This window comes from Thermobia domestica, chromosome 4 (assembly GCF_964235325.1).
Source record: "Thermobia domestica chromosome 4, izTheDome1.hap1.1, whole genome shotgun sequence".
Lineage (NCBI taxonomy): Eukaryota > Metazoa > Arthropoda > Insecta > Zygentoma > Lepismatidae > Thermobia > Thermobia domestica.
In genome coordinates this window covers 22890766-22917745 of record NC_137457.1, presented here as the reverse complement: position 1 = coordinate 22917745, position 26980 = coordinate 22890766, and the positions used below count along the sequence as shown (strand labels likewise).

Below are 26980 nucleotides of genomic sequence, written 5' to 3'. Positions count from 1 at the left end.
TTAGCTTGATAAAAATTTTATTTAAAATATTACATAAACAAAGAAAACAATATACAAAATAAAAATAAATTTGGTCCCAATATTTTTAGTTTGATTAACTTGCTTTGCGTAATGACAAGAAAAAAAGATAATATTTTTGATTAATTAAAAAAAGTCATCCAAAACAACAATCACTCTAGAAATAACTTCTCCTTCAATTGTAAAAAATCCAGAACATTCTAGAATCCTTTATAACCTAATACAGATGGAAGACATTGGATCTAAAACAAATATTCAGTCAGTTCCTATCATTTCTATCATATCAATTTATCATATAATGTGTACTAATATACACTTCTATTTAAAAAATTGTAACAATATATATATTAGTAAAATATTTTACCTTTTGGCTGTGACATCTGCTGTACAGTGTTACAAATATTTTAGGAACAGATTCCTTACACCAAAATAAGAAAAAAAAAGTTCATGTGGACCAGTGTTCAAAAATGGATAGTTTCAGAGTTATAGGGTGCTGAAAACCTGAAACAAGTGAGCTTTAAAAGTTAGCTCCACTATTATGGGATCTATCGTAGTCGGGTCAAGACATCACTGAGCAACTGGTATGTGAACTATCCAAATATCCATGTTTAAGAATGCTTTAGTATTTGCACACCAATTTTTAGAGAGGTAGGTGCAGAGTGATCAGTTCCGATACTAGTTCCGATCAGTTCCGATTTTAGTTTAAATGAAATCTAAGTTGTAAAAATTTGATTCTAACAATCAGATAAGTAATCTAACAAAATTATTGTTAAAAAGTGAGGTTTTGAACAGGAGTGTACATTCCAATATTATATATATAAAGTATTTGCATGATACATTTAATACAACATATACAAAGTATTTACCTGTAATATCAGTGGTCTATTTTTTTTAAAAAAAAAAAGAAAGAGAAATACGGACAATATCATAAAAGAAGATAATAATAAACATTCGCGTAACACTTTTTATGATTAAAGTCAGATACAGATATATATACTATTAAAACAAATCCTTCAATATACAATGAAGTAAATGTTCGAACGGTTTTTCGAATTGTAGAGGAACAAAATTTCTCCATGTCAAATACGAGGTCATATTAAAAAGTTTCGGAACTACTTCTGTAACACGCCAACAGATGACAGCACAAGAGCGCACGCACAGCTACAGGGAGCACTGATTTTCATAAGTCAATGTGTCCAGAGACATCGTACTCTGTGCATCGGTAGATGTGTACGTAGCTCGTGTTATTACGATCACTTGCGTTACCACTTTTGCGATTCCAACGTGAACAGCAAGCTTGAACAAAGAGCAAATATAAAATTTTGTGAAAAATTCGTCAAATCTGCTATCAAGATGTTTCATAGAATGCAACAAGTTTACGGCAATGCTGCCATGAGTCATGTGAGATGTTTTGAATGGTGCGTGCGCTTCAAGAGCAGAAGACGACGAGAGATCAGCAAGCCCTTCAACGAGCTCAACACCGGAAAATGTCGAAACCAATTGGCAACTTGCGCATGAGGATCGTCCGAGAGCAATCCACAATATTGCTTCCGTTGTTAATGTATCATACAGAACAGTCCAGTCGATCCTCACGTGTCAATCGAGAATTCCTCCCGAACAGTCAGACCACCAACAGCGAGTTCTGTAGTTTTAACGCGGCTGAAGGACATTCAGCGATAGCTACTAGAGCTGTGGCACGAAAAACTGGATAGACGACAATAGACCCTGTCACCGTTCTCTCCCCACACGCGAGTTTCTCGCAAGACACACTATGTTCTCATTTCTGCATGTACCGTACTCTCCAGATTTGGCTCCTGCGGACTTCACACTCTTCCCGTTATTGAAAATCGAGCTTAAAAATCGCGTTTCGAAACCACTGCGCAGATCCACCGCGAATCGCAGAAGGTACTTGATACGCTTCGAGAATGGACTTCCAGGACATATTCCGGAAGTGGCAAGAATGCTGGGAACACTGTATTGCTGTGTAACAGGACTACTTTGAAGGTGACAGTGTGTACACGTATACAAATAAAGCTAGTTTCGAAACTCGTAGATATCACCTCGTACTATTAATATTCTACTTTCCATTTGCATTTTCTACTTCTCTCTTTTTCCGATTATTTCTTTCCTTCTTATTTTGCAAAGTTTAATCTAAATAGCATTTCATTACTGCTGTTAGAAAATTCATTTTTGGTAACACTTGTTTGTACAGTAGCTCAAACAGTTTATTTCCTACTGTAAGTGACGCAAATGTATTATTACAATACGGTAATCGTTGAGAGTATTTTGTGAAATGTGGGAACGTTAATGGCTTTTGATGAACTTCTTACAGCGAGTGGAACAGGGACAGAGGGCTGAAGCATTAAATTTCATATACTTTCAGGATAAGCATGGTTTATATATAGCTGTACGCAGTGGCGTACACAGCGAAATATAAGCCCTCCTTGACCAAATATACTATAGAAAAATAAGCATTTGCTCTATATGAAGTAAATGTTTATTTCTCCATACGGCTTACAACTATAAACTACCATCTTTGAATTGGCTTGATTGATTTGCATGTGAAAATAGATTCTTTCTCTCTTGTTGTCTCTTAGGATGAAGGAAGGCTTTAAAGATTTTGAGAACGCAACTGGTTATTTTAAAGTCCTTTACAATAAGCTATGATACTACATTCCGTAAAAATCTCTTGCTGTACAGAAGACATTTTGCTTAACTCGAGGATGATTACTTACTACATTGAATTTTGACGCCTCTATTTCCAGCTTCGTCGGAATATTTTCATTTCAGTAACTTCCAAGTTATCTTCATGACCTAGGTCAACGCTGGAAAACATTGTTTCTCACTGCGAATTAAATACATATTACCGATGTTACGTCACTCAAGATTCTCCACTAAAGCGCATTTCTCCTGACAGCCGATTTCTGGAATTAAATTGTAAGCGTTGTAATCTATTGCTGTTCGTTCTGAGCAGATATAGTTATTGTTCTCTCATACTTTTTCAATATTATTAAAAATTTTGTTGAAAAAATTTGAACTTTTTGAGATGACCACACAAAATTATTTCTATCAACCAGTAACAATCATTGTAATGTAGCCGATTGAGTAATCAAATATACATGTATGGTGTGAACAAAAGGTATGGTAAATGTAGTTAAACAGCACCATCTATTGATGTTGTTGTATCCATTTCAACTAGTAAGCCCGGTAGCCTAAACATTTGGTATATTCAGTGTCGAGTTTTAACGAGTTGTGATATGTTAGTTAGCTTCCAGAAGCAGAAGAGTGGGGACGTGTTAAGAGTGTCTGTCGCGCGCCAACATTGAGTTTTGTTCTAAGCTGCAAAGAAGTGTCAAAGAAGCTCATGAAATGTCGAAATCAGTGTGTGGCGATGAAGCAGTGGCATTGAAGGCTGTTTACATGGGGTATGAGCGATTCAAAAGCTGCAAGGAGTCGATTGAAAACGAGCAACGATCGCGACGTCCTTTGACGTCAAGATCAGATGAAAACGCGTAAAAAGTGGCATAAATGATTTGTTCAAGCAGGCGAATAACTATCCGAGAGCTTTCCGAAGAACTAAACATTTCGTATGTGTCCGTGAAAAGCACATTAACCGCCGATTAAATGGACAAATGGCTTCCTTCTTCACTACGAAAACGCGTACACACAGATTTCGATCCGTGAGGTTTTGGCCGAAAAAATGTTTGTCTGTCTGTCCATGTTAACTATGGTGTCCAGATATAGTATCATGGAAATTCTGGCTCCCCCCAAAAATTAAAACGGTGCTTAAAAAAAAAAAAAAAATGACACTATTCCTGACATTGAGAAGGCTATGACAGAGCAGCTGAACGCTCTTCCAAAAGAAGTCTTCCAGAAATGCTTCCAGCCATGGATTCAACGTTAAGGTAAGTGGATTGTTAGTCAAGGACAGTATTTTGAAGGAGATTAAATCAAATTCCATATAAGCTTATTACTTGTTTCTAATAAAATTATTCACCATATTTTTGATAACACCTCGTATATACTGAAAATCCAAGGGAACTTGTTTTCTTTGCTAATCAGTCTGTCGTACATATGGGTGGATTCCGAGTTGCCATACAGTAAATATCAATCAATACACCGTCATTGAGTTTTCAAACAGCTGGGCTAGATCCTCTTCAGACTGTTCCCTCGGAGCTAGTTTCGTAATTCGATGCTAAAGCAATGAAAGGAAAAATTATTAAGATTAGTACGGTACAATACGCGACCAGTATACACATAACGTATGGTACGATATACTTCTAACAACAAATGGCCATGCAGTTGTATTATAGTTCTTTGAAGACTTAATTTGGATAATAGAAAATTAATAATAATAAATTTTTACCTAACAACAGAATAGGACATACTAGATTTCAATTTCATTCTTCTTATTAGATTTGCAGGAGTTAATAAAAGAAAAATTAGAGAACTTCAAGAGTTCCGTAAGGTTCAATCCTAGGACCATTTATTTATTTATTTGTATTTTTATTTGTTTATTTTAGGTGTCAAATACACTACTAGGTCATTTTACATTCAATCATCCAATTTAGCACACGAAATGTTAAAAACCACACACCACACCTCAATATCAATTATCTGCGAAAAAATAATCAGACGGGATACTTAAATTCACCTCACCTTACATCCACAGTTCTCAGCGCGGCTTTCTACCGAAAAGCTCAAGTCTCACAAACTTAAGTACTCTTCTTTCCTGAGCAGTCAAATGTATGAATAACAATACTCAATTAGATGTTATCTACTTTGATCTCTCGAAGGTCTTTGAGTGTGCCAGTCACATTCATCTTCTTCATAAGCTCTCCAATAGATTTAATGTACATGGCAAATTTCTCTTTCTAATCACAAGCTACTTGAAGGACCGTAAACAGAGTTGTTCTTTCAGGTGCGACTTCTAACCCCCAACCCGTGATCTCAGGGGTGCCTCAGGGGAGTGTACTTGGGCCCCTGCTATTTGTTCTGTATATGGATGATCTCTACACGCACTTATCAGCTCTACTTAGTGGCCTTCTGCTTTTTGCTGACGATTGTAAGTTATACAGAGAAATATCGTGTCTCCATGACACAATTGCCCTACAGGAAGACATAAACTACCTTATAGGCTGGTGTGAAGTGTGGCACTTGAAACTGAACAGTAAAAAATGTGACAGTATTACTATTACTTTGAAAAAAATCTCCTGTTCCCTCCACATACCGTATCAATGATTCCCCTATCACATATTCTGCTAGTCATAATGATCTTGGTGTTATTTTTGATTCAAAACTTACATTGTCTGACCACATCTTCTCAATACTTAAGAATTCAATGCGCATGTTGGGACTTCTTTATCGATTCACTGAACTACGCACTATTTCGTCATTAGCAACTTTTTATAAAACCTTAATAGCTCCCACGGTCGAATACTGCTCTCCCATATGGGCCATGGCAGCACCTACACATCTCTCCAGACTTGCTTCTATTCTTTATTTCTTTATAGCTATAGACCGTTTTCGTGTTCCTGCACTTCGAATATTATCTAAGAAGGAGCTCTTGCGACATCTGAATATCCAGACTCCGGAAGTACGCAGAATTATCTCTGACCTGAAATATCTTCATAAAATAGTGAATGGAGAGTTAAGATCGGAAATATTACTTCAGGAACTATCCTTACGTGTCCTTTCCCGCATCACCCGGAATACCCACCTATTCCATCTTGCCCGTCCTACGTTGGCAATTATACAGAGGTCTCTTTTTCACAGAATACCAAACTATTATAATCAAGTAACAACTGATGTGGACATTTTATCGAGCTATCCGGTGTTTGAAAGAGCAATTAAACGAGTTTTGACAGAATAATATTACTTTTACACTCTTTTTTGACACTGTTCTATGTTGTTATTATTGTTGTCTTGTTTGTTACTTTCTTTGTTATTTCTCTGTGTAAAAGGCAAAATTATGCTGTATCTGGGAATTTGTTCAACAAATAAAATAAAATAAAATAAAATATCAAGATAATGGAAACATCTATGTATTGCTTAATGTAAATTTTATGCGTTAGTAACAAAATTTATCTACTGCAACTATCTTGTGCTAGTGCTGTGTTAGGTGACAGTGGGTAGTATGCAAGGCAATGCAGTACAGATACATGTATGCAATACTCCAGATGAGGTAGTCAAAAATGACGGAACTTTCAAGGAAGGGTAAATTACGCGTGTCAGATGATTCAAGAGCAACAGTATTAAAGGTCATGTTCCCACCTAAAACTCGTGACCTAAAACCAGTTCAATATATATATATATATATATATATATATATACAGGGTGCGGCACGTAAAACCGGCCCGTCGTAATATTCTGGTATATTGTGTTTTGGCAACACTTACATAATCTACCTTCCTACCAAGAGATGGCGTGTCGAGGTCGGGTCGACTTACGTGACCTGCAGCAGTCACGTGCAGCCGCAGCCAGTGAAACTTGTCGAAACCAGTTGAGAAAAAGGCCTCGTTGTGTTAAGCCGAGTGAGTGTCAGTGTGTGATAATGCCGTATTCGATACCCGAGCGTGTTGCCATTGTTGAAGGGTTCATTCTCACTGGATCTTTTGTGAAAACAAAGAATTTGTTTCGGGAGAAATTTCCAGGACGTTCTGTGCCAGCAAAAAGCGCCATTTAGGAATTGATTGAAAAATGGCGGCGTACAGGATCGGTTCAAAATGCTCCCAGGAACAGACGACCATCTGTCTGCACACCTGAATTAAAGATGCAGGTGGAAGAGATAATGACAAGAAGTCCTCGAAAGTCAACCAGGAGATTGAGTCAACAGGTTCATGCGAGTGAGAGAAGTTGCAGACGTGTTTTAAGGGGACTGAAGTTAAAACCGTACCGGATAAGTGTTGTGCAAGAACTGAAGGAGCCTGACCTGCAGAAGAGGGTGCATTTCTGTTCATGGCTGTTGAGCAATGTTGCCAGTGGTTTCTTGGATCCACTAATGCTCATCATGAGTGACGAGGCGTGGTTCCACCTGTCTGGGTACGTAAATTCCCAAAACAACCGGTATTGGTCGACAGAAAATCCACACGCAATCCACCAGATACCCTTGCATGATAAGAAGATTGGTGTTTGGTGTGCCATTTCCGCCACACGCGTTATTGGGCCCATATTCTTTGAGACGACAGTGAACAGTGACGTGTATATGGGAATCCTGGAGGAGTTTTATGCACACTTGACCGAAGAGGAGCGTCAGTTATGTTACTTTCAGCAGGACGGTGCAACATGCCACACATCAGCTGCATCATTGTCCCTTGTGCATGAGATGTTTACACCAGAGAGGACAATCAGCAAAGGCTTGTGGCCTCCTCGGTCACCAGACTTGTCCACGTGTGACTTTTACTTATGGGGACTGTTAAAGGGAAGAGTATACGAAACAAATCCACACACAATTGAAGAAGTCAAGACCAGGATCCAGGATGTCACCAATAGCATTACAACACAAGAACTGACAAGGGTATATATGAATCTCCTCAATCGTGCTCACATGTGTGTTGAAGTGGGCGGAGGACACTTTCATTACCTGCTGTGAAGGTGAGTAGTCATATTCAATACATTACATTTCATTTTATGTGTTCACTTTACTGGCCGGTAACATAATATAGTGAACGGAAAGCAAACCTAGATGGAACGGATGGCTGCAGTGTGGTAATTGAAGGGGGGAAATTTGTCAAATTTCATCCCATGTAAGAACTGCGTTCTTTTATCTTTCTTTCGTCCATTCTACTCTTCTGTTTCTTTTGAATACTTCCCCGGAACCCAGGCAGCTTTGAATACTTCCCCGGAACCTCGTTCCCTTTGTACTTTCTAAGGGGGGGGGGGACTTCGTAATAACATCAAGCCCTTCATGTGTAGTTACAAAAATTAAATGTATAAACGAATAACAAATAATCAGTTTTTCAACTTATTACTAAGAAATCTATATCAAAATGGAATCTACTCTGAGAAGACAGAGCATAAATTTACAATTACAATTATGAGCATACTTTATGGAAACGCTTTCCCTGAGGGTACCCAAGCAGCTTGAAACGCTACATTAGAAAAACTGATTTTTCAAGTCTTTTGTGAGAAAAATACTGTGAACTGAGAAATCATAACCTTTTCCATTTTGTACAGGGCAATAGCGTAGGCTATTTAGGGTTTGTTTCGGGGGAGGGCAATTGTCCACCTAAGTTTATATTTTAGCCCTGTAATTGGCAACCATTGATAGCATTACCATTAAAATATTTAGTTTGTTTTTATGGTTGAACCATATCTTCCTAATCATAATTTCGTAATTTTTAAAGTATTTTTTGTACTTTGGTTACAAAATACAGGATGTTTATTTCAAAGCAACACTGCCATAAAATAGGTCTTATACATATCTGCTGAGCAGCATTGTTCTATTATGGTAAAATATCATAAGAATCCTCTCAATAATTAGCAGCAATTTCGTTGGAATATTTTCCTACAGAGCAAGAAACCACAAATAAAAAAAATAAAAAAGAACTTTCGCGGAACGTAGGAGATAGAGCTTTTACAATACTAAATTTGACTGTTCCCTGTTGACGAAGATTAGAGCTATCTAAACAAGCAACAGGGGTCCGCAAATCATGTATATGAATATTGTATGAAAGCAATAATGCCAATTAAATGATCACTGAAGTTATAATTCGTGCGGATAAGGCAATAGAATGCGAAGTTGCTTGAGAGCAATATTGCCTAATAAATCGATCGTCTACTAATATATGTACGAAAAAAAAATGTGAAACTCGTATGTCGGTGGAGAATCTTACCCCCCCCCCCCCAAGACAAACCTGAAATGACGCTCCTGCAAACACACGTTGAATATTTGTAATCTCATTTCAACTTAACGAATTTCATTTTTAAAAAATGCAAATATTCACTTTTATCTGTGTACGTTTTTACCTGAAAAAAATTAGACAAGTTGAAGCTGAAATATACTGATTGCAGTTTTAATGGCGAGAATTGCAGATAGGTGAATCTTATGTGATATGATACACACAAAAATTAAGCAGTGAATCTAACCTTTTATTCTATTCATAGCAGAAAAAAGGAAGCCTTCTCTTGGCCTACCTAATTTCGAGGACTACTTATTTCCCACTTTTGATTTTCCTTAATTCAAACGTTTATCTTTCTTTATAACTAAACGATGTAAATATTCCTTTGCTATAATAACTAAAATCCCGTTATGTTGATATCCGTGCAAGTTAAGTGAAACACCAGTTTCGCTTAGCAGCTCCTGTTAGTTTTGGTGTTACTAACGACGGCGGACTTGAATCACAACTAACAACGGTCGAGAGTATGATAGGAGAAACGAAAGAAAGTAACAACTAAGAAAAAGAAACAGAAGAGTAAAATGGACGAAAGAAAGATAAAAGAACGCAGTTCTTACATGGAATGAAATTTGACAAATTCAGTATTATTTCTGAACAAAGAACATAAGAATATGAAAAGTCAATGAAATTCTTAGAAATATTAACAAGGATTATTGCTGTAGGTAAGTGGAATGCGGAAAACTAACAAATTTATTTCGGGGGGGGGGCTTGAATCCGATAGGCTCCCTAAATATGACAGTGGTACAGGGGTAGGGTTGCCATTCGTCCCGGAATCGAGGTTTGCGTCCCGAAGATATTTCTTGGGGCACTTAAATGTCCCGGATTTCAGCGAAGAAAAAAGGAGGGAATATTAAGGGTTTTTTTTTTTTTTTTTTTTTTTTTTTTATACAGAATTATGTATATAATTATTCTCTTTAAGTTCTGAGTATGGCTATTCAAAAGTTGAAAAAAAAAAAACACTTGAATACGTAAAACATGAATTTAATTTACTATTTAACTACTTTGATATTGAACGAAGCATTTGAATTTTGAATGAGCTAAAACAGACTCTAAAAACCACAAAACATAACAGATCCTGAGAAATTAAAAAAGAAATGCTTACAGGGAAGAGAAGTTTTACTAAAATGATTAAAAATGTGATTACGTAATACTTGGATAACTCTATCTAATGGAAGAAAGTGAATTAGTATATAATACTTCTTTTCATTTTAACATTTCAAAGATTCTCGTAATTTAGTAGCGTCCCAGATTTTCATTTTTGTAATATGGTAACCCTATATAAGGTATTTTTCTGCGAGTAAAAGTTTCTTTTGGAATGCGTTGAGAAATTACCCCCTATTCTGCAAGAGTACTCCCTTAGTACAAATCGAAGTGCTTCAATTTCTACACTGGATGGCTGAACGTTGAGGAGAATTGTCACAAAAGCCGTAGAGTGCCGGCACACTGACTGCAGAATTCAAAATCAAAATGTACGCTAGAACAACCTGTTTGAGAGCTGTATGACGTCAACACCTGCTAAGATTTCGAAACCTCTGATAACCACCGCCATCGAGACAGCGAAAAAGATATGGTGCCGAGAACACAGAAGATGGTAGTCCAACAGGTCACCTTTCTTATTGTTTTCAACAACAACTTGATTTAGGTACAACGAACTTAAAGATGTGTATCCTCCAGACTCCTTATTTCTGATCATTCAACCAAGTAGAGCCTCTGCTGATGTGAGCAGCAATTTCATAGTATTTCGTTGGTTCTATGATTGCTCTCAATGGGTGAGTTTCTGGAAATTATCATGGGAACATTTTAGATGACTAGATGCTTCCTACGCTATTAACGCTTGACTGCCACTACATACGGCCCGTATACGTAGTCAAGCCTGCATTCTTCCCTACCACTACGTACGACTGTACGTATCTCGTTCCAACAGCTGAAGAGAAAATATTATTTCATAATAATGGCCACGTAAACGTACGAATGACTCTAGTCCCGGAGGACCGAAGTTAACGTGTTGCTGTGACATCATTAGAGCACGTGACCTTTGCAAGCAATGACCAAAGTAGGATCGTTATGTCTTCTGTTGTTGAAAGTATGAACCCCTGCTATTTACGAGACATGTTTTTGTTCTTTTGTACCTTGTATCACAAAAGCAGTAGACTGTGGAGGAAGAGGAGGGTTAATAGTTCGTTAGATTATGTTCCAATGAGTCCAGCGCTCTAATCACTACAGGAGACCCAAATGTTAATTGCAATAATTTTAACCCATTTGGCGCCAATGTCCTATATATAGGACAGTGACAAAATACGTCGGTTTGCAACACTGATTAATCAACCGAATGTTGTTCGGTTCTACCCATGCTCAGACAAGTACATGCTTTCCTTATTCGTCGTGTGTGGAAGATTGGTACATTTTGGAGGGAAATCTGCTATCGTTAAATATCTGGAATTTGGAATGTTGATGAACGTTTCTCTTGTCTTCGAAACAGAAAATGGAAAAGGCCGAGAAATCGAAGGTAAGCATTTGTTTTATATTCTTAAAATATAATTCTTTTTTATACATTAGTTGTTTAAACTCAGAAAATAAAATAATGTGATAAAAATACCTTGTTTCTTTAGTGTCCTATATATAGGACATCGGCCATTTAGCCTACTGGTTTCAAGGAATTTCAATTTCCGGGTAATATAGCAACGAAATTCTATGTACACATAATTTGAAACGGATTTGCCATTTATTTACGATAATGTAATAGAAATAAACGTACAATAGGAATCTGTATCATGTGGACCTTCAGAATGTAGACACTACTGGAAGAATTTAGATAGCTGGTTTACTATATATTTTATATATACTTATATATATTTCTTGACTTTAGGTAAGGTAATATTAGATTTATGTGCTTCAAAATTATACATTTACTGATAATGCGACAAAGTTATTTTAGAAACCTTTGACCCTTGTACTGAATAAAATGGTAGAAATAGTTTGAAAATGTATATGAAGGGTAAACCGGTGAAATTTGGGTACAAATTATGGAGTTAGCCACACACAATTGTTACTCACTGCATATAATTCCCTACCAATCTGGATCTCAAAGGGATACCAGATTATCCGATTATGTTGTGGAATCTTTGCTGTCCGTTGTGGAAAACCAGAATGCCATTCGGTATATATGGACAACTTCTTTTCGTCCTACAATCTTGCTTCCAATCTGAGACAAAGTAACATTTTCATGACTGGAACAGTCAAGGAAAATAGACCCGGAAAATGTCCTTTGATGCCGTGAAAAGAACTAAGAAAAAAGGAAAGAGGAGTGGACACAAGGTTTGATCGCAACTCAGAAGTCAGTATGGTTAAATGGAATGATATCAAGGCTGTGACTGTTGTAACGAGTTTTCAATCCGTTGATTGTGTGGAAACAGTAACACGAAATAACAAATGGCGTAAAGAAAACATAAAAGTGCCTTCATGTATTGCTTCATATAACAAATTCAAGAATGACGTAGATTTATTTCACAAATTGATGAGCTTATACCCAATCAAGATCAAGGGCAAGAAGTGGTATTGGAACTTATTTACGAATGTTATTGAAACTGCTTTAGTTGCTGGATGGAAATTTTATCAGATCTTGGACTTAGGTAATTTGGATCTTCTAGAATTTTACAGAAGTGTTACATGGCATTGCTCTCACAGTCTGCATCGACAAGGCTTCGTCCGGGGCCACAGGGACTCTACAGAAAGTGTTCAGAAGCACGGAAAGCTAGCAAACATACCCTAATACGAAATAAGAAAGGAAAGCAAAGAAGATGTCAAGGATGTCCAAAAAAGCCGATAACATCATGTCAGGAACGCCACTTTGGCTTGTGTGCTGTTCTGTGCTTTGATAATTACCATCGTTAGTGTAACAGTGCTGTGTAAATGTGCTAAGACATATGGTACGGGTATGTACTCTTGCAAACTTTGTTTAATAAAACCTAGTAAAAATTATATATAATTGTGTTTATTTTTTAGAATTGTCAACCCAAAAGGCCAATGTCCTATATATAGGACAGGCTGTACCGGGCGTATCTCGGTACATACAATCAAAACCTATTTTTCTTTTGTATATGTGTCCTATGTAAGAGAAAATATGTAGCACTCAATCAAAAATATCCATTAGAAAAATTATGGCACCAAATGGGTTAAAATAATTATGGTATTAGCAGCTGTTGTGATTTGTTTGCACTATTTACTGCCTAATGCTCTTCGCTTAGCATGGTTGTCAGGTTCTGCACTCTTATCTACAGGGCTGAGATTCATGGAGTTAAATGTTGCTCTCTAAAAACAACCCAGTTTTCTACGATTACAATACGTTATATTTGTTCAGATAGATTGAAGGTACATCAGAATGAATCCCAACGCCTCCGCTGGCCTGCCCAATCCCCCGATTAGAAATATTCAATATCTATAGTTAATTTTAGAGCAGCGAGTTCGGTGCAGATTTCTCTTCCATCTTCACTCACGTTCAACGAATACAAGCTGTACTATAGAGAACCTGGTCATGACTACATAGTCAGCGTACGCGTCTTCGGTACGAGAGATCCGGGTTCGATTCTTGGTGAGACCTCATGTAGTTTGACTCTCACTAAACTGTAGGTTCACATCTTATGTACCCTTGATAACCGAAAGCAACCAACAAGCTGTACCATAGGCGAAAGATAGTCTAACCTCTTACTAATCGGATAAGCTGCAGTTTGTTAAGATGTTTCTATAATTTCCAGAAGAGAACATACGAATTTAATAGACCTTTAAATTATAGTTAATATATGAGTAAGGTACTCAGATGTACCTCTGACTAGTATTAAAGGTAAAGTTGATATATCTGATATGTCAAAAGTTTCATAAATTTGACCTCTTCATTTCATTGAATTACATTTGAAAATTCGATGCTGGTTAAAGGTGTAAGCGTAGCCTCTAAAAATGTTTTAATTATAAAGAGGATGTAACAGTTTAATTACTATTTAAAATTAATTGACGACTCTTTATGTGTAAACGTTTAAACTTTCATTGAACTTTTGCTTTAATTCTAAAAGCTCTGACAAGGCAGTAGAAAGATGAGGAATTAAAAGGAAATGCTACATTATTGAAGTAATGAAGTTTGCGGTAGAAAGACGAGTTAGAGTTTCCTTAATATAGTACGCAAGACAGTGGCGCATTTTGGAAAAGACGGAAGGAATCGTAACTGGTAGAATAGCAATATTGCTTTTTTTTGGGGGGGGGAAGGGGGATGGGGAGTTTAGAAAGATCAAACTGTTATCAAAAATAAGTAGAGTTTTACATCTAATCTCTTGGTATTCATTTGAAACGCGGTTCAGTTCTCAGAAGCATGATATGCAGTATGAATGATGTGCGGTAGAGGATTTTGGAAAGCGTAAGAAATGCTTTTTCAGTTTCTGATGTTGAGGGAAGCAGTATACGTTCATGAGTTTTTGAAAAGAATAGAAGCTAGGATAATGTTGAGTGAGAAGAATCAGAATTGATGTTTTTATTAAGGATTTTTATTTTTGGGGGGGGAGGGAGGGTAGGGGAATATCCGATGATGAGTATTGACGTAGGATCCTAAAGAGAGTGATTTTCTACGGATGACTGCCGAATAGATGCATATTCCACAAGTGTCAGGGTGTAAGGTACGGGGTGTTTCATGCAGAGTGTTAATTAACACGTTGTTATATATTTAGGAGGTGAGCTTTTATATCAAATGAAAGAAAAAAATTATAATATACCTAGATCACAAAACAGCTCCTTTCTCAGTTATAGATTTCTGAAAATGCGCGATCACTTTTAAAAATGCTCTGATTTGAAAATATCGCAAGCAGTTCAAAAGAATACACGGAAACTAGTATGCGTTCTATTTAAAAATCCACATTTCACAATCATCTGGTACCTACTCAACAAGCACTCAGTTAGTACTTTAAAATGTATCCCCGTACTCCAACTTACTTTATACAATTCGTTACGCCGGTATCGAGGAATTGTGAAACATAGATATTCATATAGAACATATATTCAGATAGAACATATACTAGTTCTTGTGTAATTTCTTGAACTCCTTGCGATAGGATACATAATTTTGAAGCCAGGGTGTTTCGAAACGAGGTTTCGCATTTACGTTAGCTTATAACTCTAAGAAAAGAGTCGTTTTTCAACCTATGTTTATTTGAAATTTATGTTTTATTTGATATAAGGAATTACCTCCTAAATGTATGACACGGTATTCATTAACGCCCTGTATATGAGTAAGAGGGTTTTACGTGAAGGTGTTCCATACTATTTATGACTTGATAAATACGTCATTTGTGAGGTGTACATTTTTGTGTCTCACATTCACGTTTAGAAAGGTGACAATGTAGCCAGAAAATAACCAGGTGGATTTACTGTTTTCAGAAATCGTAGGGTTTCCATGGCACCAGATTACAAATGTATCATATACGAATCTTATCCATAGGAACCGTTTCAGAGACGTAATCAAAATCAAGTTATTTTGCTCCATGAAAAGGTTATCTCCATGACTATGTTCTTGAAGGTAGTGCTTATCTTTGAAAAATACAACTGTTCGTATTCATTGGACCCTGAATACACCTATGGAGAGATCATCTACATCTATAGAAAGTAGAAATGTTAGGTAGTAGGAAGATGAAATACATGATTGTTCGTATTTTTGAGAAGCGAGGTTGAACTTGGTCATGTAGTTGAAAATTATAGTATAAGCACGCGAAATACATTAAGTATAGCTGTCAACAATTCTACTATGGTTCGTGGATTTTTGATAACAGATAGAATTTTGGGATGTGTGGTGTTACGGGTGTCAGGAGAGAAGACAAATCAGCATCAAGCAAGAGATCAAATCAGTGTCAAGACAGATCAAATCAGTGTCAAAAGAGAGATAAAACAGTGCCAAGATAGAGACCAAATCAGCTTCAAGAGAGAGATCAAATTAGCGTCAAGAGAAAGATCAAATCAGTGTCAAAAGAGAGATCAAATCAGTGTCGAGAGAAAGATAAATCAGCGACAAGAGAGAGATCAAATCAGTGTCAAGAAAGAGATCAAAACACTCCTAAGAGAGAGATCAAATCAGTGTCAAGAAAGAGATAAGAAAACTTCCAGAGAGATATTGAATCAACATCAAGTGAGAGATCAAATCAGTGTCAAGAGAGAGATCAAATCAGTGTCAAGGGAGATCAAATCAGTGTCAAGAGGAAGATAAAATGAGTGAAAAAAGAGAGATCAAATTAGCGCCAAGAGAGAGATCAAATCAATGTCAAGAGAGAGATCAAATAAGTGTCAAGAGAGAGATCAAATCATTGTCAAGAAAGAGATCGAAACACTCCCAAGAGAGAGATCAAATCAGTGTCAAGAAAGAGATAAAAAAAAACTTCCAGAGAGATGTTAAATCAGCATCAAGTGAGAGATCAAATCAGTGTCAAGAGAGAGATCAAATCAGTGTCAAGAGAGAGATCAAATTAGTGTCAAGAGAGAGATAAAGTCAGTGCCAAGAGAGAGATCAAATCAGTATCAAGAGAGAGATCAAAACACTGCCAAGAGAGAGAGATCAAATCAGTGTCAAGAAAATATAAAACCAGCTTCAAGAGAAAGATTAAATCAGCTCCAAGAGAGAGAGATCAAATCAGCGTCAAGAGAGAGAGGTCAAATCACCGCAAGTGAGATAAAATCATCTGATATGGACATGTAAGACCTAATACTTTTATTAATATTTCCTCAGAATTCATATTTGTTGCCTCCCATTCCTTCAAAATATGTTTCACCAAAACTAGTTCTTCGTTACACAATAAAGATAATGAGAAATCAATCTACCTGTGAAAAAAATTCTTGAATTAAATTGTGAATATTGTTCGCTACACAATAAAGATAGTGAGAAATTGGGAATATCATTCTTCGTTACAGAATGAAGATAATGAGAAATCAATCTACCTGAGGAAGGATTCCTTGAACCAAATTGGGAATATCATCCTTTGTATAGCCCAATGCCGAGAGACCGTTTTCCACCTTCATAAGCGACATGTATTTCCTCAGGGTATCAGACAAAATTCGACCTATTGAAAAAAGAAAATAAATAAATATAGCATAATAACATAAAATTTCACATACTGAGCTTTCAAACCTCGAACGACTCATTGACGGATAAAGACAGAGTCGCTGTTTAGTAGTGTTTCGCTGTCAACCATTTTAAATTTTGACGTAGAACATATAGTTAGGTCAATGTCACAATGGGATTTCAAAAGAAAGAAGGAAACATTAGATGGAGGGGAATATTAGAAAGTAAGTGCAGAGAAATCTGTAAAAAGAACATTCGGGCGAATTGTTAAAGTAAGTTCGGGAGTATTGCTAATAAAATGTAATATGAACAACGAAGAATAAGAAAATAGCGAAATACATAGAATGGAAAAAGCGAAGATGATAGGAACCAGTAAAGAAAAGGGAAACAGTGTGGGTGATAGTAGAAACGCTCCGATCTATATGAATAAAAAAAAAAAAAAAAAAAAATAGTTTCACTTTTAATGATACTTTGGTCCCTGCATCGTAGTAGGAAGGCCAATCGAGATAACAACTTCCCTTTTGTTCGGCGGAGTGTCTGGAGTCTGTTTATCTTCCTGTAAATATCCTCCCCGTAGAGGTTTGTCAATATGATCTTGAAGCTTTGCTGGCGTCTACTATTAATCCAATGTTCTCGGGATTGCTGCCAGAGTAGGTGTTGCTGTGCTGAGCTTTCGTTACCATACAGCGGCAACATCTTCAGAGCTATGTGTTGAAGTGTGCTGGTCGTACAGATTATATAGTGGTCTTTAAGAATCGCTGTGTTCCTATTGGTTGTTTTTGTTGGCCAATGGCGTGCTCTGATTTTGCTGGTGGAAACTGCTCTCTGATTGGCTGATAGTTCTTTTCGTACTGAGAAGCTGGAACCAGATGTCAGGTAGATGATAACCTTCGTCTCTGTTGATGGATAGCTTGTATGTACGGATGAATAAAGATTCATGTATTTTCCTGTCCCAGAACTGTTTACTTTTCTTTAGTACTTCAATTTGGTCCCACATGGCCGTATGATTGTATTGTATGCAGTGTTCAGCTATTGCAGATTTTTCGGGTTGTTTAAGTCTGGTGTGTCGCTGGTGTTTTTTCATTCTGTCTTCAATGTTCCTTCCTGTTTCACCTATGTAAGTAGCGTTACATTCACATGTGATCCTATAGATGCCTGGTGTCTTTAATCCCAATGAGTCTTTTGCACTTGGTAGTAAACTCCTGATCTTCGGTGGAGGGCAGTGTACCGTCTTGATGTTGAATTTCTTCAATAGTCTTGCTAGTTGGTTGGAGGTTTTTCCCATATATGGAATAAGTGCAATATTTTCCTTGTCTGCCGTGTTGTCTTCTTTTGTGGTGCAATCTCTGCTACTGTATTTTCTCATGGCTGTGTTGATCTGTTTCGACGAATATCCGTTGAATTTGAATACTGTTTCCAGGTGAGACAGTTCTGTGCTTATATTATCTGGATCTGCTATTTGGTATGCTCTGTGTATTAGAGTATTTAACACCCCCATCTTCTGTGCAGGATGATGAAAACTGGTCGCATCGAGGTAGAGATCAGTGTGTGTGGGTTTCCTGTAGATTGAATGGCCTAGACTTCCATCTGGCTTCTTGTATACGAGTACGTCCAGGAACGGGAGTCTTCCTTCTGTGTCTGTTTCCATTGTGAACTGGATGTTGCGGTGTATAGAATTCAGATGCTGCAGGAATTCGCCGAGTTTCTGTCTGCCATGGGGCCATATGACGAATGTGTCGTCTACATATCTGTAGAATACTGTAGGTTTGTATGTTGCTGTTTCTAGCGCTTTGTGTTCAAAATACTCCATATAGAAATTCACTATTACTGGAGAGAGAGGAGAGCCCATTGCCACACCATCACTTTGTTCAAAGAAATTGTCTTGGTAACTGAAGTAGGTAGACGTTAGGGTGTGTCTGAAGAGATGTACTATATCCTTGCTGAAGTGCGATTCCAGGAGTTTAATAGAATCTTCCAGTGGTACCCTCGTAAAGAGAGAAACCACATCAAAGCTGACGAGTATGTCATCTGCGTTTGTCTTGATGCTGTGTAGCAGTTGTACGAAATGGCTGGAGTTCCTGATATAATGTGTATACTCTCCTGTTAGTGGCTGTACAGTCCTGTTAATTTCTTGGCCAGGTTGTACGTGGGGCCTCCTATGGTCTTAACTATGGGTCGTAATGGAACTTATTTCTTGTGTATCTTCGGAAGGCCATAAATCCTTGGTGGTATTGAACCGGAAGGTTTAAACCTCTTCTTTTCTTCTTCATTCAGACTGGAACTTTGTATTAATCTGGAGGTTTTCTTTTCGATGGCCTTGGTTGGATCTCTGTCAATTTTTCTATATGCTGGATCTTCCAGTAGGCTTGTCAATTTGGAGTGGTAGTCTTCCCTGTTGAGAATGACGGTCGCATTCCCCTTGTCTGCTGGTAATATTATGATGCTGTCATCAGCTCGTAGGTCATTGAGAACTTTCCTTTCTTCTCTGGATAGGTTGTATTTCGGCTTCTGCTGCTTGGCCCTCATAAGGACCGTAACGGCTTGTGTGCATATGTGGTCTGCTGCTTCTAGGTCTAAGTGTTTTATTGCTTGTTCAATACCACTTACAGTTTCCGTGATGGGAATGTGTTTAGGTGTTGGAGCGAATTTCAGGCCTTTGCATAGAAGACTTGTAGCTGCTTCACTTAGTCTTTTGCTGGAGAGATTCACCACTGCTTTTTCTCTGCTCGGATGAGATGGTTCAGGGTTTTGTCTTCGGTTAAGCTTTTCGAATTTCTTCTTAAGATGAACTGTGTGTAATTCATGCTGCCTGCTACCATATGCATACGTGATGGAATCTACCCATTCCCAGTCCCAGGTGTGGAACACTGTTGGTAGATACAGAAGTAGATGCTTCATTTCTCTGTCGTGCTGGTCTAGTCTTCTGTGAAGTTCCTGTATCTGTTCCCTGACTAGAGCGTGGCTGGCCCTGATGAGGACCCGTTGTGCCTTCTGTGACTTGATGTGACTGGTTACCTTGGCGAAAGCTGAAATGATACTTTGGTCCCTGCATCGTAGTAGGAAGGCCAATCGAGATAACAACTTCCCTTTTGTTCGGCGGAGTGTCTGGAGTCTGTTTATCTTCCTGTAAATATCCTCCCCGTAGAGGTTTGTCAATATGATCTTGAAGCTTTGCTGGCGTCTACTATTAATCCAATGTTCTCGGGATTGCTGCCAGAGTAGGTGTTGCTGTGCTGAGCTTTCGTTACCATACAGCGGCAACATCTTCAGAGCTATGTGTTGAAGTGTGCTGGTCGTACAGATTATATAGTGGTCTTTAAGAATCGCTGTGTTCCTATTGGTTGTTTTTGTTGGCCAATGGCGTGCTCTGATTTTGCTGGTGGAAACTGCTCTCTGATTGGCTGATAGTTCTTTTCGTACTGAGAAGCTGGAACCAGATGTCAGGTAGATGATAACCTTCGTCTCTGTTGATAGATAGCTTGTATGTACGGATGAATAAAGATTCATGTATTTTCCTGTCCCAGAACTGTTTACTTTTCTTTAGTACTTCAATTTGGTCCCACATGGCCGTATGATTGTATTGTATGCAGTGTTCAGTTATTGCAGATTTTTCGGGTTGTTTAAGTCTGGTGTGTCGCTGGTGTTCTTTCATTCTGTCTTCAATGTTTCTTCCTGTTTCACCTATGTAAGTGGCGTTACATTCACAGGTGATCCTATAGTTTCACGTTGCTATAATATTTTATAATAGGCTACATAGTGAATTAAATAATTGTCTGTGTAGCCGTTATGGCTATTTCCTGTTTAAGAACGCTCCATAAGAAAGAAGATCTGAAACAAAAATAAAAAGGTATTCATAAATTCTATTAGTTCACTAACTTTAGGGCTATGTCCATATAGTGTTAAAGTTGAAAATAAGAAAGAGATATACCATTGAAAAAGGAAGGTGACTATAAGTATGGATAAAATTTACAAAATTTGAATTCCCACTGTTAAGATACAAAAGGACAAAGTAAGAACACGCTGTTAAAAGGACAAGTTATTGTGTGTCTCCGAAGAAGAATGGCCGAGTAACTTATTTGAAATATAGGGAAGAAGAATAACTGGAAGGAACACTGATAGGTGAAGTGTTTCATGTTATAAGATTACATTTTGTGAGCCTGGAAGCTGAATAGAGATTACATTCTAAATTCGCAAATTACATTCTAAACAAGAACATATAAGAAACATTTTTTTTTTAAATTAATCAAGAGTGCATTTTCAGAGCTTTCAAGGATCGTGGCAAACTTCAAAGTAATGCACAAACAATCAAAATAATAATTGAAATAAATAAATAAATAAATAAATGAAGCCAAGTGTTGAGGAAATAGTATTATAGAATATAATAAATGTAAATTACATTGATAGAGCCTTACCAGCGTCATCCTTTTTCGCATTGGTTATATCAGCTCCTAGTAAAGCTGCTCCTTCCAAATGTCTTTCGGGACATGCTGTATGGGTGAAGTTAAATACAGCAGGGCCTCCCATTACAACAGACAACCCATGAGGGACGATTGGGTGATCTTTACTGTAAATAAATAAATAAAAAGAATGAAATACGTAAGGCAAGATGAATCTTAGTTATATGTATTCTAAGAGAGTGATTCAAAAAGTAAGGAACAATGGGTGGCATATTCCTTCTCTTGTTGCATTCTCTCACTAGGTAGCAGCAGTAGGTGACCATTGCTTTGTCACATAGGTACTAAATGTCGCATATGGTGCGTCACATCCTTGCAATATCAGTTGGAAGATGGTTATGCTGACGTAAACATGTTTGTTTCTTTATTAGCCTGTTTTTGATATTCCCTGAGTACAAATACACTTGCAAAATTGCAAAATAATGATATACATGCTTTGAAGAAAAATCTTACAAGTACAGAAACACCTTAGTTAACATGATTTTCTATACATATATACAGAAGGTTGATCGCTTTATATCCGACCATTTTTCAAAGGTACTCACCTTAAGAGATATCGCGCCAGCACCACTAATCATATTCTATTGAATCCCCAGCATTGTGGACTATCACACGGCATCGCAGTTTCCATTGCAGTAAGCTGCGGCACAGGAAAGGCATGGGAATTCTGTCGCACTCCTCTCTGCAAGCTTTCCAGGGTGCGCGGTCGACAATGTTAAAGACGTCGTTTCAACAGTCCAAATGCACAAAAATCCACTGGACTGGTATCTGGGCTTTTTACAGGAATGTCTTCAAACGGAATGACACGAATTTCTAAGTCCTCTGCTATTTCCTGATAAAAACATAGTAATATTTTGGCGGTATGACTTGAAGCCTTGTCCACATCGATCATCATCTGGTTCGCGTAAATTTCACACAATTGTGGGGTGTCTTTCCGAACCCCGAGTCTTAACCCATTGTTACAATGTGTATGTACGAAAACTTACCATAGAAAAGGGCCATTACGTAACCTTCCCAATACCGGTTGATTTTCGTCAGCATTCGATAACACTCACGCCCCTAGAAGGTCAGACACAACACTACTCCCGCCAGCAAACCCATAATTCCATTGTGATACTCCAGGTGGCAGCACCGAATCGAAAATGGTAGTATATATAACGAACAACTTTCTGTATTCATAACATAACTAATACAGAAGGAAATTTATGTATTGTCTTCGAAAAACTCATTTACAGAGTCATAGCATGTACTTATTAAGAACTTACATAACGTTGCGACTTAAATACAGAGAATGCTTTGTTTTAGAAACTCAGGTAACTTGTTATAACCTCCCGTACATTTTATATATACGCTTTTCAAATATATATATATATATATATATATATATATATATATATATATATATATATATATATATATATATATATATAATACTTTGTAAACATTATTGTTTTCTATAAATAAGTGTTTATTACCTATAGTAAACACGATATTTTTTTTTAGAAATACATACATGGAATATTTTTTTGTCCTTGAAAGATAGGCTTGCAACAAGTTTTTTGACGACATTTCAAACATAACCTTTACTGATTTCTTTTGTAAGCGGAAGGTACTAATACATTCGCTGGAGAAGCCCCAGAAAATGATCGATGACTTATTAATTACTGAAATTTTCTATAGTAGATTCAAAAAGTAGGACTTGTGTGTTATGACATTACCTCTTAGTCTACGAAAACGAAAATAAATACTACATAATTCTTTTTGTTAAGTTGGAAAATATGCTCTTTCCAATTTAATTTGGAGCCAATATTAACACCAAAAATATTTATTGAACTAGAAAAGTTGATAATTTTGTTGTTTATAATTAGGTAAGGAATATGTATTATTTTAGCAATATAATTTTATCATCATTCAAAGCTAATTTATTGTTATTCAATGACTTAGTTATGTTCATTCATTTTCTTATCATTTCCTTATACTTTCAATTAAATTAAAGGAATTCGATGAAATCCAGAGTAAAGAAAAGTGCGACAAACCCATAAATAGAGCCCCTACACTAACCATTACCTACTCAGTATCTCCTACAACGAAGAGAAAGTTTCAGATTTGATGGCTTACGAGCTGTAAGGTTTATATGAGAAACCACGTCCAAAAATAACAAGAAATTTAAATTTGTTGCACTCACTTTCTAGTTACGAACAATACTACAAAGGTATCATGAGTGTACAATGTTTGACTTTGAAAAAAAAGCTCCAAAACTACATACCACTTATTTATTTGTGTACTTACCTGTAATCATCAGGATAAAACTTCTTCACATTTCCTGAAATGGGGTACGACATTCCATGACACAAATGGACACCGGCGTTTCCAAATCCTACACCAGCCATTGTACTTGCCAGGTGCATCTGGGAACGAGCCTCAAGATCATCCGGTTGGTACACAGCCCTATACCAAGAAGAAATATACAATAGAAGAGTCTGAAAATTAGAACTGAAATGTGTTATCTAGTATTTAATATGTCTCAATGCAATTAAAGTATAAATAAAATAAATTCTGCATTGAAACGATAAAATTATATATTTTTTGACTAAGTAATTTTCCTCAAGAGTCGTCGCTGTGTTAAAACTTACTTTTAATATAAATATGCGACAATTAACCTCATAAAACCAGAACTCAACGTTATCGTGAGCTAGGCTCACTTGAAATGAAGAAAAAGAAACTATCTAACTGTCCTTGTTAGTGTTAATTCGGGGCGAAACAGAAATGGATTATCTGAGATTTGCATATAGCAATCCTCCCTCCCTCTTCTGTTTAATTTTCGAACATAGAGTGCATAGTCATAATGTTTTTCTTTCCTTTTCTATTATTTATTATTATTGGACAGAGGCCAGTTCGTATTTTTCGTGCTGTATTTGCTTTCTAAGATGTTTCATTTACCAACCAAAACTCCTTTATATATTTATCTTTTCTTTTTCTTTGTCCTTTATATATTTACCTTGTCTATCTATCTGTCCTTTATATATTTACCTATCTGTCCGTCTGTCATTTTTATATTTCCCCTGTCCATCTGTCCTTTATATATTTACCCTGTCCGTCTGTCCTTTATATTTACCTGTTTGTCCGTCTGTCATTTTTATATTTACCCTGTCCGCCTGTCCTTTATATATTTACCTGTCTGTCCATCTGTCCTTTATATATTTACCCTGTCCGTCTGTCCTTTATATATTTACCTGTCTGTCCTTTATATATTTACCTGTCTGTCCTTTATATATTTACCTGTCTGTCTGTCTGTCCTTTTTTATATTTACCCTGTCCGTCTGTCCTTTATATATATTTACCTGTCTGTCCGTCTGTCCTTTATATATTTACCCTGCCCGTCTGTCCTTTATATATTTACCTGTCTGTCCTTTATATATTTACCTGTCTGTCCGTCTGTCCTTTATATATGTATCCTGTCCGTCTGTCCTTTATATATTTACCCTGTCCGTCTATCCTTTATATATCTACCTATCTGTCCGTTTGTCCTTTATATATTTACCATGTCCGTCTGTCCTTTATATATTTACCATGTCCGTCTGTCTTTTATATATTTACCCTGTCCGTCTGTCCTTTATATATTTACCCTTTCTGTCCTCTCAATTGTTCGGGAGACAAAAATTGCGTGTATCTGTCCGGGAGACATAAATCAAGAATTACTTGATGAGTCACCATCACGTTTGGCCAGTATGTAGTGTGTCAAAAGTTAACAATCGAGTTCTTGATTGAGGTAATATTGAAACCGAAAGTGACACAGATGAACCAGTTCCGGCTTTATCATTGATCACCACAGACCGAAAACGGTAATGGATAGCAAGAAGCAGCTCTCAATAATATATTTCATCTGCAGCTTTAGATCTATTAAAACCAGAAATAATAGATTCTTCAGATACGTTGATGATACTTTTGCTGTCTGGTCACATGGATCAATCATCTTCATTCAACGATAAAAAAAAAAAAAAAAAAAAAAGAGTAGCTATGGTCTTACAGAATAGACTAGTAATAACAGTAATGTTGAATAGGCTAGTAATACTATAGAAAAGACTCTCCTTGCACCATGTGCTATTGTATTTCTATTAAAACCTCATATTATTCTTCGATATTTCGACCCGCGCTGGGGCCATGGACGAGAACACTCCTGCAGCAAATTGGAAGAAATTACTGAGATATTATGTACTTTTTTGATCCTGTAATAAGGAAATAATATAGGATCAAATACAAGGTGAGTCTTTTCTACGTTAAATATGCATCCTAGAGAATCTACAAGTTATTATAGTAATACTATATTTTTGCAGTTGGCAACAGTGGAAGTAATATCAATTGCTTTTTATTTTTGCCACCAAGCCACGAGAGAGAGGGTGGGGGGATAAGATTCATGTTCAGCGGCGCGTGTACAAACCTAGATTTATAACTCGCATCCCTATAATATTGGATCGCATAAAATTAAATTAAATTTTTATTTTAACGTCACACGATTATGTACCGAAGCTATGGAGGACAGTGACGAAGATAATAAGTGAAACGGTGGAATTACGAAAGTGGGAGGAAACAGGAGAACTCAGGAAAAAAATCACGCCCTTAGTATTTGTGCACCACAAATTGGCACGATCTGGAATCGAACCAGGGAGCCCACGTTCTACCACTGAGCTACCACGGCTCTAATACTGGATGGAGATTACTTATTACTCTGAAAAAAAAAAAAAGTTTCGACAATATCTGATATCAAGAGGGTCTGAAATAAATGAGTTGCGATGACCATAACGCAACTATCTTATAGGTTTAATTTCCATTTAGGCATGTCAATTTTTCAGCAAAGCGAAGGATGAACGTTTCTCTTATGACAATGTTATACCAGAAAGTATGCAGTAATGTAAGGTTAGAATTTTTGGTAGATATACACTGGACCGTTTTCATAAATACAGCGTATACCAACTCTACATACGCTCTATTTTTCGTAAATTTAAGGTGAGTATACAGTGAACTACAAAATGTTAGGAGGATATACACCGTATAGAGCCTTTATATCTCTGTGTATATGTGTCTAAAATCTTGTATTTGTGCTTACGATTATCCAGTGTGTAATAACAACCAACTTAAGCCTTCTTGTGGAGACACTATAGTGGCTCACTGGTAGAGCGCTTACTTCTGATACGTAAGGTTTTTGCTTCGATCCCCGGCCAAATAAATTTGCAATGGACAACATCATGTCCGTGAGTTTTCTCGGGTACTTCCGTTTCCTCCCACATTATCATTACGAATTCTTCTATCATTATTCACTTGCCTTCTATCATCATCCGTCTTCCTTAGTTTAAAAAGCATAATAGTGGGACGATAAACTGAAAGATTTCACTTTATTTGAGTCGTCTTGTTCTTAATGGAATATGCTAATTTATCGAAATTTTACTTTTGAAGTATTGTAAAAATTGGTATTGTAAAAATGGATTGTATTATTTGCATTGATTTTCTTATTTTGATACAAAACTAAACAC

The 26980-nt window shown here is 36.8% G+C and overlaps 1 protein-coding gene across 1 annotated transcript in view; it reads right to left on the bottom strand.

Moving 5' to 3' along the window:
- The window catches only part of T3dh (Type III alcohol dehydrogenase), a 59137-nt gene continuing 32157 nt past the window's right edge, over nt 1–26980 (bottom strand). Inside the window, exons 7-10 of the mRNA XM_081755326.1 lie at nt 23742–23900; nt 21411–21562; nt 16875–16996; nt 1–4213 (exon numbers count right to left, since the gene is read on the bottom strand). Of these exons, the coding sequence (XP_081611452.1) occupies nt 4130–4213; nt 16875–16996; nt 21411–21562; nt 23742–23900 (517 nt within the window). The 3' untranslated portion in view covers nt 1–4129. The remainder of the gene's footprint in view (nt 4214–16874; nt 16997–21410; nt 21563–23741; nt 23901–26980) is intronic.